At 45.3% G+C, this 12,901-nt stretch overlaps 1 protein-coding gene across 2 annotated transcripts in view; it reads left to right on the plus strand.

Moving 5' to 3' along the window:
* Positions 1–12,592, plus strand: part of LOC110516993 (uncharacterized protein C1orf232) — a 24,780-nt gene extending 12,188 nt beyond the window's left edge. The window contains exons 1-4 of one of the 2 annotated variants that reach the window (XM_036973735.1): positions 9,601–10,014; positions 11,628–11,705; positions 11,917–12,023; positions 12,207–12,592. In XM_036973735.1, coding sequence (XP_036829630.1) covers positions 9,934–10,014; positions 11,628–11,705; positions 11,917–12,023; positions 12,207–12,579 — 639 coding nt within the window. In that variant the 5' untranslated portion in view covers positions 9,601–9,933 and the 3' untranslated portion in view covers positions 12,580–12,592. Of the gene's footprint in view, positions 1–9,600; positions 10,015–11,627; positions 11,706–11,916; positions 12,024–12,206 lie in introns of those variants that run through there. The other variant, XM_021595256.2, reaches the window with a different exon arrangement.
* Positions 12,593–12,901: the final 309 nt, after the last annotated feature.

Here is a 12,901-nt window from a genome sequence, read left to right on the forward strand (position 1 = left end):
TAAAATGTTTAATTTGTCATTATACTCCAGGATTTTGGATTGAAGCTCAAATGTTTTATATGAGGTGACAGGACAGAATGTCACCTTTTATTTGAGGGTTTTTTCATGCATATGTTTTACCGTTTCGTAATGAAAGCTTTATATATCTATTCTCCCCATTTGGACAAATTTAACTTATAGTGTATTAAAGTAGTCAAACGTGTACTATTTGGTTCCATATTCCTTGCACACGATGACTGCATCAAGCTTGTGTATCTACTACAAACATGTTGGAGGCATTTACAGCTTGTTTTGGTTGTGTTTCTGATGTTTTGTCCAATAGGAAGTGAATGGTGAATCGTGTATTATGTGGGTGTGTTTGATCACCCTGTTGCAGGAGGATTTTCCTGCCATACTTGTCGTGTAAAAACGCTCCTGAAGTTTGTAATTTCCACTTAGAACGTTCAGATCAATTTTTCCCTTACGAAAAATGTATCAACCCCTACAAAAATGTCTGTTACTTATAATCCACATAATAATTCACATTTTCTGTTGCTGTATTTATTATTTTCTTGCTGTAGCAAACGGGCTCAAATTAAGATCCTACATGTGCACATGAATGTGGATGCTACCGTGATTATGGATAATCACGAACGAATTGTGAATGATGAGTGAGAAAGTTACAGAGTGACGAAGATCATTAGAGTACTATATAGGTAGAGACCATTGAACAGAACAAGGCTATTTCAATAACTACATTTCAACAAAAACACAAGTAGAACCTCATAGTCCCAAGCTCGCCATTGGGCAAAACGTAACCCAAAACATAACCAAAACCAAATGCATCCAATAAGTTTGTAGAGTCACAAGCTTGATGTTGTCATTGTGTGCAATTAACATTAGAACACATAGTAAACTTCAGACAACCTTGTGTAAGAATATTTCGAAGATAAATTCTCCCCCTGATTTGCTTTGGGGTCTGTGTTATTGAAGAGTAACATCAACTGCTAACACTTGGTACACTATAAATGAAATTTGTCCACATACTTGTGACGTCAAATGATCTATAAAGTGCTTTCATTTCTAAACTGTCACCTCATATGAAACATTTGATCTCAAATCCAAAATTCTGGAGTACAGAAGCATCACTGTCCAAAAACATACGTATGGGTCTGTATATATATATAGAACCCCTATCATAGTGTTCCAATCATTCTTAATGAGTCTGTAACGGTCGTCGTAGGTGGAAGAAGGAGAGGACCAAAGTGGAGCGTGGTAAGTGTTCATGTTGTAAATTTAATCAAAAACTAAACACTAAACAAAATAACAACGCGGAATAACGAGAACGAAACAGTTCTGTCAGGTGATACACACAAAACAGAAAACAACTACCCACAACTCAAGGGCGAAACCAGGCTGCCTAAGTATGGTTCTCAATCAGAGACAACGATTGACAGCTGCCTCTGATTGGGAACCATACCAGGCCAAACACATAGAAATACAAACATAGAACAAAAACATAGAATACCCACCCACATCACATCCTGACCAAACTAAAAATAGAAACATACAAAGCAATCTACGGTCAGGGCGTATCAAACACACGGAAGAGTGTGAGTATCTAACACACGGAAGAGTGTGAGTATCAAACACACGGAAGAGTGTGAGTATCTAACACACGGAAGAGTGTGAGTATCTAACACACGGAAGAGTGTGAGTATCTAACACACGGAAGAGTGTGAGTATCTAACACACGGAAGAGTGTGAGTATCTAACACACGGAAGAGTGTGAGTATCTAACACACGGAAGAGTGTGAGTATCAAACACACGGAAGAGTGTGAGTATCTAACACACGGAAGAGTGTGAGTATCTAACACACGGAAGAGTGTGAGTATCTAACACACGGAAGAGTGTGAGTATCTAACACACGGAAGAGTGTGAGTATCAAACACACGGAAGAGTGTGAGTATCAAAGAGAACTTGGATTGTTGTTGTGTGTGCTCACAGCAAACATGTTACTGGGTGTCACAGGAGGTTGGTGGCACCTTAATTGGGGAGGACGGGCTCGTGGTAATGGCCGGAGCGGAATCAGTGGAATGGTATCAAATACATCGAACACATGGTTTCCATATTTTTGATGCCATTCCATTCATTCCATTACAGACATTATTATGAGCCGTCCTCCCCTCAGCAGCCTCCTGTGCTGGGTGTATGTTTGTCTCTACGTGGTCGTAAAGACGGGTAGAGCATAGATGCATGTAAAAAAAAAAATCTAGTTTATGGATCATAGTTACATGGCATGTGACTTGTTTGTGTAAAATGCATTGCCTGAGGAGCTAGTGTCATATGTAGATGGCAAACTAATGGTCATTTTGTGCAGATTAAACCCACCATTGGTTGGGCATCTATATTTGTCTTCAGCGTCAACATGTCAATGGGGAAGATGTCACTGGACACACTGGACGACCCAAGGGTGAGTACCAAATGGCATACTATTCCCTAGTGCACTACTTTTTGTCCAGAGTCCTATGGGGCCTGGTCAAAAGCAATGCACTGTAAAAGGATTAGGGTGCCATGTGGGACTCAGCCTGTCATAAAGGACCCCCTAGGAAGATATCAGTCCAGTCCAATCCAGCCAGTAGGCCTTGACTATAGGAACCATACTGTGTTTGGCATGGAGAGGAGGGCCAACCAGTTGGAATCCTCCCAGGGTTGATCTCTTTACATAAGGTGCTATTTCGATGGGGAACATTCTGTGCACGTACTGTATGTACATCCCAGTGACAGCCAGACGCATAATACTAAATGCGGGTCCGTGTCGTGTGTGTGTGTGTGTGTGTGCGTGTCCTAGCTCCCCCAATCCCAACCTTATCTGTTAATAGGAAAATGCAAAACTGACTCAAGATCTAGGGGAAACTTCCCCCCACACCCGTTCTTCACCTTATTAGACTGTGTGGAATTTGACCATATTGCTTGCACCTATCCAATCCCTTCAGATCCCCATTAGGACCTAGAGACTAGAAAGGAGGAGCCAGAGTTTAATTTGGGATTCAGATAACGAAAGGGAAAAGGGAAAAGGGACGAGCGCAGATATATTGACATCTGCCAAGATCCTCATACCAATATAGCAATTCTACGAAGTGCATGGAAGTGGAGACTTTTGCGTATCAGCCGTAAACAACAACTGGTCTTACAGTAGCCCATGGTGTGTGGGTATTCTGCTAACTCTGAGATGCATTCTGGGTAATGGACCATGGTGCATGTGAGTGCACGGTGAAGAGTCATCAGATGACTACAGTTCGGTTGGAGTTCTTTGGTTTCGAGGTGATGAGCGAAACACACCATACATCGGTAGTCTGAGGATCCACGTGCGTATGGATACAGAGATGGGTTTGGGATAAAGTGCCTCAAAGATGTGTTGATCTGTTAGTCATTATTCTCCATGGACACATCAGCTGTTCGAGAGATGATACCAACACAAAAATGGGCTTGTAAATCACTTAACCTACAAATATCAATGTACTCTTCATGTGACATATTTAAGGCGATAATGTGCTTTTCTCAAGGCTATACAGTACATTGTCCTAGTGGGGATTTCTAACCTCAACCCATGACCCTATCTCACTGTCTCTTCAGTCTACAAAACCGTTCGTCACCTTCATCATGGGGTGACTGTGTACCTTCCTGAATAAAGCCTAATGCAGAGAGAAACAGAGACACCCTAATGTCCAGGGTCACGGACCCCAATGCAGGCTAATCCACTACAGACCACCAAGGACCGCCATCAGTCACCAACATGCCACCCATTCTGTTTGGTTTCTTAAGCAGATTCACTTTCCTCTGTAAGCATTTTTTGTCCTGTCTTGATAAAGAATCCAAATACAAGAAGCCTATTATCTATATACACTGAGCGTACAAAACATTAGGAAGACCATCCTAATATTGAGTTTCATCCCCCCCCCCCCCCACCCCCTTTTGCCCTCAGAACAGCATCAATTTGTCGAAGCATGAACTCTACAAGGTGTCGAAAGCGTACCACAGGGATGCTGGCCCATGTTGACTTCAGTGTTTCTCACAGTTGTGTCAAGTTGGCTGGATGTCCATTGGGTGGTGGATCATTCTCGATACACCCAGGAAACTGTTGAGCGTGAAAAACCCAGCAGCATTGAGTAACAGTGACGCTGGGAGTCAGGAAGCAGGTGCAGTTGGTGAGTATAATGATAAAGCACATTGAGCGATACAAAACAAGAGAAGCGTCTGGACATAAACACAGAACCAATACTGTCTGAAGAGTAATGCTAGGGAGTGCTAGATAAAGGGGGAGTAATCAGGGTAGTGTTGAAGTCCAGGTGTGCTTCATGACTGGGTGCACCCTCCTGGTGGACGATCTAGAGTGTCGTCCACCAGGTACTGAAGCCGACCCCCATGACGTTGGGAGTGCAGGAGGGATCTGATGGCATTGGCGGGGATTCCATCAATGTCCAGGGGAGGCGGAGGAGTGTTGTGGGGGATGGCTTCAGCCAGGGGACCAGGAACCACCGGCCTGAGGAGGGAAACATGAAAAGAGGGTGAGATCTGGTAGTTAGTGGGGAGCTGTAATCTACACGTCACCTCGTTGACCCTCTGGAGGACCTTGAACGGCCCCACAAACCCAGGGGCTCAGCTTTTTACATGGCAGGCGGAGTGGGAAGTTCCTGGTGGAGAGCCAGCTGCGATCACCAGGATGGAACATGGAGGCCTCACTGCAGTGGCGAATCAGTCTGCTCTTTCTGATGGAGGACGGTGCGCTGGAGCCTCACGTAGGCATTGTTCCAAACGTATTCTTCACGCCTGCACCACTTGTCCAACGCAGGAGCTTCGGTCTAGTTTGGAGTCCAACAGAGCCAGGGCTGGCTGATAACCCAGAACACACTGGAAGGGAGTCAGCCCGGTGGAGGAGTGACGCAATGAATTCTGGACATGCTCTGCCCAGGAAAGGAATTGGGCCCACTCCCCCTACCGGCCCTGGCAGTGACTCCTCAGGAACCTCCCCAGCTCCTGGTTCATCCTCTCCATCTGCCCCTTAGACTGAGGCCAGTACCCAGAAGTGAGGCTGACCGTGATCCCCCAGTGTCTCCATGAAGGCTTTCTATACCCTTGACATGTATTGTGGGCAGCGGTCAGAGACAATGTCTTCCAGAAGGCCATAGCGCCAAAAGACCTGCTGGAACAGTGCCTCAGCAACCTGGGGAGTGGTAGGGAGACCAGAGAGAGGGATAAAACGGCAGGATATAAAGAACCTGTCCCCAACCACTAAAATGCTGGTGAAACCATCAGAGGAGGGAAGATCAGTGACAAAATCAGTGGACAGATGAGACCGGGGATGCTGAGGCACAGGAGGGGGAAGGAGTTTCCCTTCTGGATCATGCCGGGGAGATTTCGTTTAGGCACCTACGGAACAGGAGTTGATGTAGCGAGTGACGTCCTGCGCTAATGTTTGCCACCAGTACTTTCCAGAGATGGATTGAATAGTGCGGGTGATACCTGGATGTCCAACAACGACAGCTGTGTGTGCCCAGGTCAGCAGCCAATCCCTTATCCCCGTGGGAACGTAGGTGCGCCCAGGTCAGCAGCCGATCCCTTCTCCCCGTGGGAACATAGGTGCGCCCAGGTCAGCAGCCGATCCCTTATCCCCGTGGGAACGTCGGTTCGCCCAGGTCAGCAGCCGATCCCTTCTCCCCGTGGGAACATAGGTGCGCCCAGGTCAGCAGCCGATCCCTTATCCCAGTGGGAACGTAGATGCGCCCAGGTCAGCAGCCGATCCCTTATCCCAGTGGGAACGTAGGTGCACTCGCTCAGGAGGACAGGTAGCAGGTTCCCTCTCCAGGGCCTGGCGAATGTTCACAACTACGTCCAGGAGCACAGGGTCAAGACTCGAGAGAGCGGAACTATGGGTATACTCAGGACAGGAACATCTCCCGAGTCGTAGAGACTGAACAGGACATCGGCTTTGTCAGATTAAAACGCAATCTATTTCTCGTATTTCTCCGGGGGAGGACAAACAGCCATCGCTGACCTGGGTGGAATGCTGGATGGGCTGGGGTGCTGGCTCGCTGGGTTGACAGAGAATCCCCCGCTCGTTGGAGGTGACGCCCCTTGGGTAATATCGAGACATTGAAGAACACGGAGGACCTCATACATAGACATTCTCAGTTGCGCCAGCTCATTGTGGCGTTGGAGAAGTAGGTGTCCCTGTTCGCCGACCATCTGGGAGATGTTTTGAGTCCCTAGTGCTTCCATTTGTAGAGGCAGTATTCTGTAACAATGACGCTAGGAGTCAGGAAGAAGGTGCAGTTGGTGAGTATAATAAAGAAGAATAATGAGTGATACAAAACAAGAGAAGCGTCTGGACATAAACACAGAACCAATACTGTCTGAAGAGTAATGTTAGGAAGTGCTAGATAAAACTGTGTGTGTGTGGATGGAACATTGTGTTCTGTACATTTTGTTCTACATTTCGGGTAGTGCTTCATGCCCAGAGCTGAGAGTAGTGACATGGCTCCCCGTCGCCACCTGGTGGTGTATTGTGGAAATGCATCTACCCTTAGCCCTCACGGCTAAAATGTAGTTTCTGTACATACATACATGCATACATACATACATACATACATACATACATACATACATACACAAAACGGCAGGCAGGCTGGCAGGCACACACAAATACGCACACATGTGCACACACACATACAGTATGTTTTACATTTACTGATGTTCCTAGTCCCAGGAATTAGGTGACCTATAATGATTACTGCTATGTTGTTGGACTTTACTTGTCTACATTTGGAGAGGAAAGCATTGTTCCATAATCATTGATTTGTGAACATTTACTCACTAAGCTTGATATGATACTCTCCATACTAATAATGTCACCCCAACATCCTTCCTTCAATTACTTTATACTTTTCCTTAAAGAGGCAATCAGCAGTTGCTACATTTTTGGGCTTCTAAATTAATATGTACCTACTGATTCTTTAAGAATATCACTTATAAATGCCTCATGAGCTTAGTTCAACCGTCGAAATATAAGCTTAGTTTGTAAACAAAGTAAATGTAAACAAACACTATATAGCCGCAAAACATGGTTAAAACTAAACTCTGTCTATGATTTTTAGAGTGGTTACATTTCTCCAGCCCCACAGGTTTTTAGCAAAACAGGGGCAGGGGAAGTGCTTTGTTATTGTTTCAACTGCTGATTGCCACTTTAAACTGACATGTACCAGGAAGTAACCGACTGTCAAGGTGTATCACACTTCATAGATGCAAGATGATTTCTGACTTCTTTTTAGCCAACATTCACATACAACACCCCCTTAAACAATCATTAAAAAGAGCATTTGGTGTTTCTTCTCCTCAAATTTCCTAGCCCACCACAATTGATTTTGTTTGGTAGCCTCGTACAGATACACCGGTTTCAACTAGTTTCATGCCCCATATGTGATAACATAAAGGGTAAATCAATCCTGAGTCAAGGAGCAAAGGTAAAACAGGACAAGGTAAATCAATACATTCTTATCCATGAAGTCAAACACAAAAAAAAAACTATTGTGAAATATTAACGTTTAGACTTCCTGAGTCATCTAGTGGCCATGAAAGGCAATGCACAAAGGATGTACTACACATGTCAGAGCCTTCCTATGTTCCTTGTTATCACAGATCTAAATTGTTTGGATTGGTCAAAGCCGTGCCTACACCAATCCAATCACTTAAAGATCAGCGATTACTTCAAGGAAGGGAAGAAGGAATGATGCATTGTAAATCTAATGGAATAGGACACCTGTGAGATTGAGCGCAAGGTAAAGGAAAACCCAATGCTGTTTCTTTCACCTCCAGATGGCCAGTGCTGTCAGATCAGTCTGGCCTCTTAGGATTGATTGAGGATGGAGCTAAGTGGAGGGTTATGGTCTATGGTCTATAAGGAGAAAATGCATGAAATAGAAGGCCCATATAGCCTACAATACATAGCTGAGGCTACATTCCTACAATATTAGTGAGTTTGATCATTCCTTGACTAGAACTAGGTACAGGGTGACGCACCTTTGGATTGAATCCCAGCCTAAGTCTATAATAATTGCCGGAGTTGATTTGCTGTGCCAGTAGACTTCCTGTTGAATGATGCAGATGGAACTTTAATGTAGAAGGACACAACCGTTCAGCAGACAGAGGCATGATGATCAGTTGCAGCAAACATTAACAACACACTGTGAGTGAAGGGGATCAGTGAGTTTTAGGCCTGGTTTACTGGTTTACAATGAAAAACCTTGTTTCCTAATGAATAGGACCCAGATAAATATTTGGATATTTCCATCTGAGGAAATCCAATACCGGGCAGCCATGATCAGTGGCTGGAAACAGGAAACATCCATCAGCAGTCAAGCCTATACTGTGTTGTGTGTGTAGATGCCTCTCTCATACAAGCCCATATATTATTGAAGTTAATCTTATAGGTATACAGCCCCTCATTAAGTGGAACTCTACATGGTCATCAAAAGTGTCAAAATGAGAACTACAGGCATGCTAACATCACACCGACGTGTAGTAGAATCAAGATTATCGCCAAGGCTGCCAGTATTACATTGGCAAAACACCACCAATGCATTTAGGATTGAGGCTATATTTACCATGGTTATGATTGGTGTACGCAAAACTATATAACACTTTTTTTTTTTATAAATAAAGTCAGATAAAAAATAATGAAAATCGGGCAGAAACATATTTCCTTTAAATATCTGGTTGTATTGTGCTCAGTAGTCAATGAAACCGTATAGGTCATCAAAGCTTTATGATATCTGTCTCCATCTACATTACACTGGCAAGCCCTCCTCAGGTTGCCAACAAACCAGAACTTGGAATCCAGCTCTCCAAGGAGGTGAACAGGTAAGGATTGGAGTTTGCAGTGTACAAATGCACTAAAAGTAAATTAGGTAGAAGATAAAGAAAGAAACAAGAAAGACGTGATAAAGTGTTGTCACTCAACACTTTTCAAATGTATCTGGAGTCCAGGAAGTACTCTACTCTTTAGTCGCCCGACCCTAAACAGAACTATAAGCATCGACGTACATGTTGCGATGGTACAACTTCATTTGGTAGCAGTAGTCTGCCCTGAACGTTCAGCCAGAATTGTGCCACATTTTATAAAGAGCTGATCTTGCTCGTAAGTCTACCACATGACAACGTGTGACGGAAATGAACGACTACCAACGAGGAGGAAGATTAAGCCCTGTGTACTGATCTACTGAACAGGAGCATCGTTGGGCTTTGGGCCTGACTTCTCATAATGTTGGCCAAATGGGACATATACTCTAATCCGTATCTGAGTGTAACGGGCATCTAAACATGGCACCAGTGTGGAGCCACCGCCCACTGGGTTAGGGTTACAGCGTCCAGTCTAGCGGTGCCAGTCGACAATGGCCCACTACCTCTGGAAAAGAGCCTTGCTGAAAAATGCATGAGGAAACCCACACCTGTTTCCAGGTAACCGATGCAGCCTGAATCCTGAACCGTGACGGCGTGTGTGTCGGTGTGCGTTTGTGTGTGTGATTGCGTACATGCATGGGGTTGTGTGTGTGTGTGTGCTCACATCGGCAACTGTTTGATTCCTCTAGCTGATCAGATGCTTCATAGGGATGTTACCAGCAACCTGTGTTCCTGACAAGAGACATTGACATTCTAACAACATGAAACAGCACAGGCCTACAACACTGTAGACAGGCCTAGGGTGAGTCAGGTCAAAAGTTCCGTCGAGGCTGAGTCGTTGTCTAAGAGCTGGAAGTGTACGAATGGGAAAAGGGCATTAGTCAAACTGAGAAGACCTGCAGAGGGGACTTTGGTGGAGGGTGGTCTGCCTCACGAAGCTGTGAGGCCTTACTGAGAGTTGTTTCAACAGTTCTAGAGGTCCTGTAGGGTGAACAAGCATGAATCCCATATGGAAAGTGTACAAGAGCAAAGTGCTGAAGACCCTGAACCCGGACCTAGAGGAGTACACGGAGGAAGAGGTAGGGAATAAAAAGCTTGTCTCTCATCGGCAGATGTCCCCTGCAGATGTCTTGCTCTCCCTGATTCGAGTTTGTGTTCCACAAATTCAAGTTTGTGTTTGTCAGGTGTGGGCACTGATGTCAGATCAGGTAAAGAGAAAGCAAGCAGGTAAGAGCGCTGATCTGGGATCAATTCCCCAACGCCACTAATGCAGTCTTATTCACTTGGGATCTAAAAGGTACAACTAATCCTAAATCAGCACTCCTACTCTGAGACGCCTGATACACACAACCTCTCATTTAGGATCGCTGTGGGTGCTCACAGCGACAGATCTGTTGGTTTGCTCATCCATTGTCGTTGAAGTTTTATTCATTGTTGTTGAAGGCTTATTTCTGCTGGAGCTTTGAGGAAACTGCAGAGCAGTTCCTCTTGTGCTTTGTTATAGTTTTGGCTGAAACACGCTAATCACTGTAGCATAGGCTTTCAATTGCAGAACCGAAACCCAAATCGTTGCTATAGTACTCTGTCTGCAGTAGCTACTGGTTTATTCATATGAACATTCACCCAACCCTCACACTGTAACCTATGTTAGCTAATATGATGGACAAGCTATGAGTGCTGTCAGACATACTATCAGTGATGCCCGACATTGAATGGTTGTTAAAAAATCCAAGGGTCTTTCGATGATTGAGTTCACCGGATTTTTTTCTTGTCTCTCGACACCCCTGATGTGTCCGGGATTGGAACGTGCTGTAGGAACAAGGACGACCCAGTTCTTCGGAACATCGGAAACCTGATCTCGAACTGGAGCTGCGTACACGGATTAGATGGCATTCCAGTGACAGGGGACGAGACGGACACAGACAGAATGTCCTGTGTTCAAGCCCCTGTATTCAAGTCTTAGAGTAGGAGTGCTGATCTTGGATCAGTTTTGCCTATTAGATAATAATGAATAATGTTATATGGATAGGAGTGGGGGCTGATCCTAGATCACCCCCTGAGATGCTGAGGTCTGTTCAGACCTGTGCCCTTGACATGGTGACAGGGCCTATGTGAACGATACTGCATTAGAATATATGTCTGAAGACATCGTTTCCTGAGAGATCTTTGAGTTATGGGGGGACTTTAGCTGTCATTGTTCTTACTGTATGTCTGAAACAAGCAAAGTATATTTACCCTCTTGGAAATTACCTCTGTGTTAGTGTTTTTTTTTATTATTCAAGTGGATGCAGAAATAAAGTAGGCTGTATACTCTCCCTCAGTTTATTATCTTTGGCATAATGGATTAAAAGGGATCCACAAGGATAACTTCGATCTGACTTCCTCAATAGAGTAAAGGATGCTGCTACAAATGAAGATTTTGCTGTTGATGTGGATTATGTGTTACATTTGGGCACTGTCCAGCATTTTCAATGACAGACTTTTCCTTGACATGTTCTGTGTATTTATTTTTCTGGAAAGTGCTTGTAGTGTCTATATTAACGCACTAGAGGGCAACCACTACCAATAAATTGAATGCACTGAAAAGCAGGGTAGCCGAGTACAGCATGTGTTTTTACTCAGAACTGTGTACTGCTGTGCTGAGGCTGACAATATAAATGCGTGATGGTCATTGCTGGGCTTGTGTTCCCAGGTCAATAATGCAGAGATTGACATGAGCCCTGTCCAGGAGGATGAGGGACCCAACTCAGTGTCTCAGCTGGCCAAGAGAGTAAGCACACACACACACACACACACACACACACACACACACACACAGAGCATGGAACTTAATGCAGACTTTACACGTTCATCCTAACATGAATCACATTCCGAAGGATTGGCATTAGACAGTGGTCCAGTGCACACACACACACACCTTTCACACTGTGTGTGTGTGTGTGTGTGTGTGTGTGTGTGTGTGTGTGTGTGTGTGTGTTCAGATGCAGGGTGCCGGGGCTAAAGGCTGGAACAGGATGTCAGCACTCTTCAACAAAGAGGATGAGCACCAGCTATTGGAGGAGAATGAGAGCCCGCCTGTCCCAGACCAGTCAGTGGGACTATATTCCCCCCTCCTCTTCCTCCTCCTCCTACTGAACATGGGAATATTAGCCATGTCTGATGAACTAATGCTTAATTCAATAAGTACCTTAATAATGTCATTTATATGAATTGAGTTAAACATATAATGATACACAAAATGACGGTCCCCTTCCCTTCCTTGTATCCCCAGTCCACTAGCAGTGATGCCTGAGGAGCCGCAGAGACCGGCCAGACCCTCAGGATTCTGGGGTAGCTTCGCCACCAACTGGAAACAAATGGCCACTGCGAAACAGGCTGAAGCCGCAGCAAACGAGACAAGCACAGTGGAGGAGGGTCAGGAGGCGGTGGGAGAGGGAGCTGGTGAGGGAGGAGGGGGGGAGAGTTACCAGGGGGAGAACGCGGAGGGAGAGCAGAGTCAAGATGGAGGAGGAGGGAGCAACACTAGCTTCTCCAAATACGCCATGCTGGGAGGAGGGAGCGAGAACACACCCTTCAAGTGGAACTTTGTCACAGGCAAGCTGGCTGAGTTGAAGACCAAGAGCATGTCTGGCCAGCAAGACTAACAAGCCAGCTGTAAGGGGGTGGGATGGGGTATGGGGCAGGGATTGAGTGGGGTCAGGGGGGTGAGGGGGTACATGGGGCAGAATGCCATCCTAGTCTAGCCTGGTCCCAGATTGGTTGATGCTGTCTTGCAATCATTGCACGACAGTGACCATAGGAGTTGGGAAAACAGAGTGAACAGATCTGGGACCAGGCTACTCGTAACCCGTTATCATCTTCATTCTACTTGCTCTGGTGTAGATTGTACCCACCACTCCAACACCAGTAGCAAGGATGCCAATCTGTTGCTGCCTTAGCTGACGTGTCTCTTGGCAAGATAGTGAT

This window comes from Oncorhynchus mykiss, chromosome 3 (assembly GCF_013265735.2).
Source record: "Oncorhynchus mykiss isolate Arlee chromosome 3, USDA_OmykA_1.1, whole genome shotgun sequence".
NCBI lineage: Eukaryota > Metazoa > Chordata > Actinopteri > Salmoniformes > Salmonidae > Oncorhynchus > Oncorhynchus mykiss.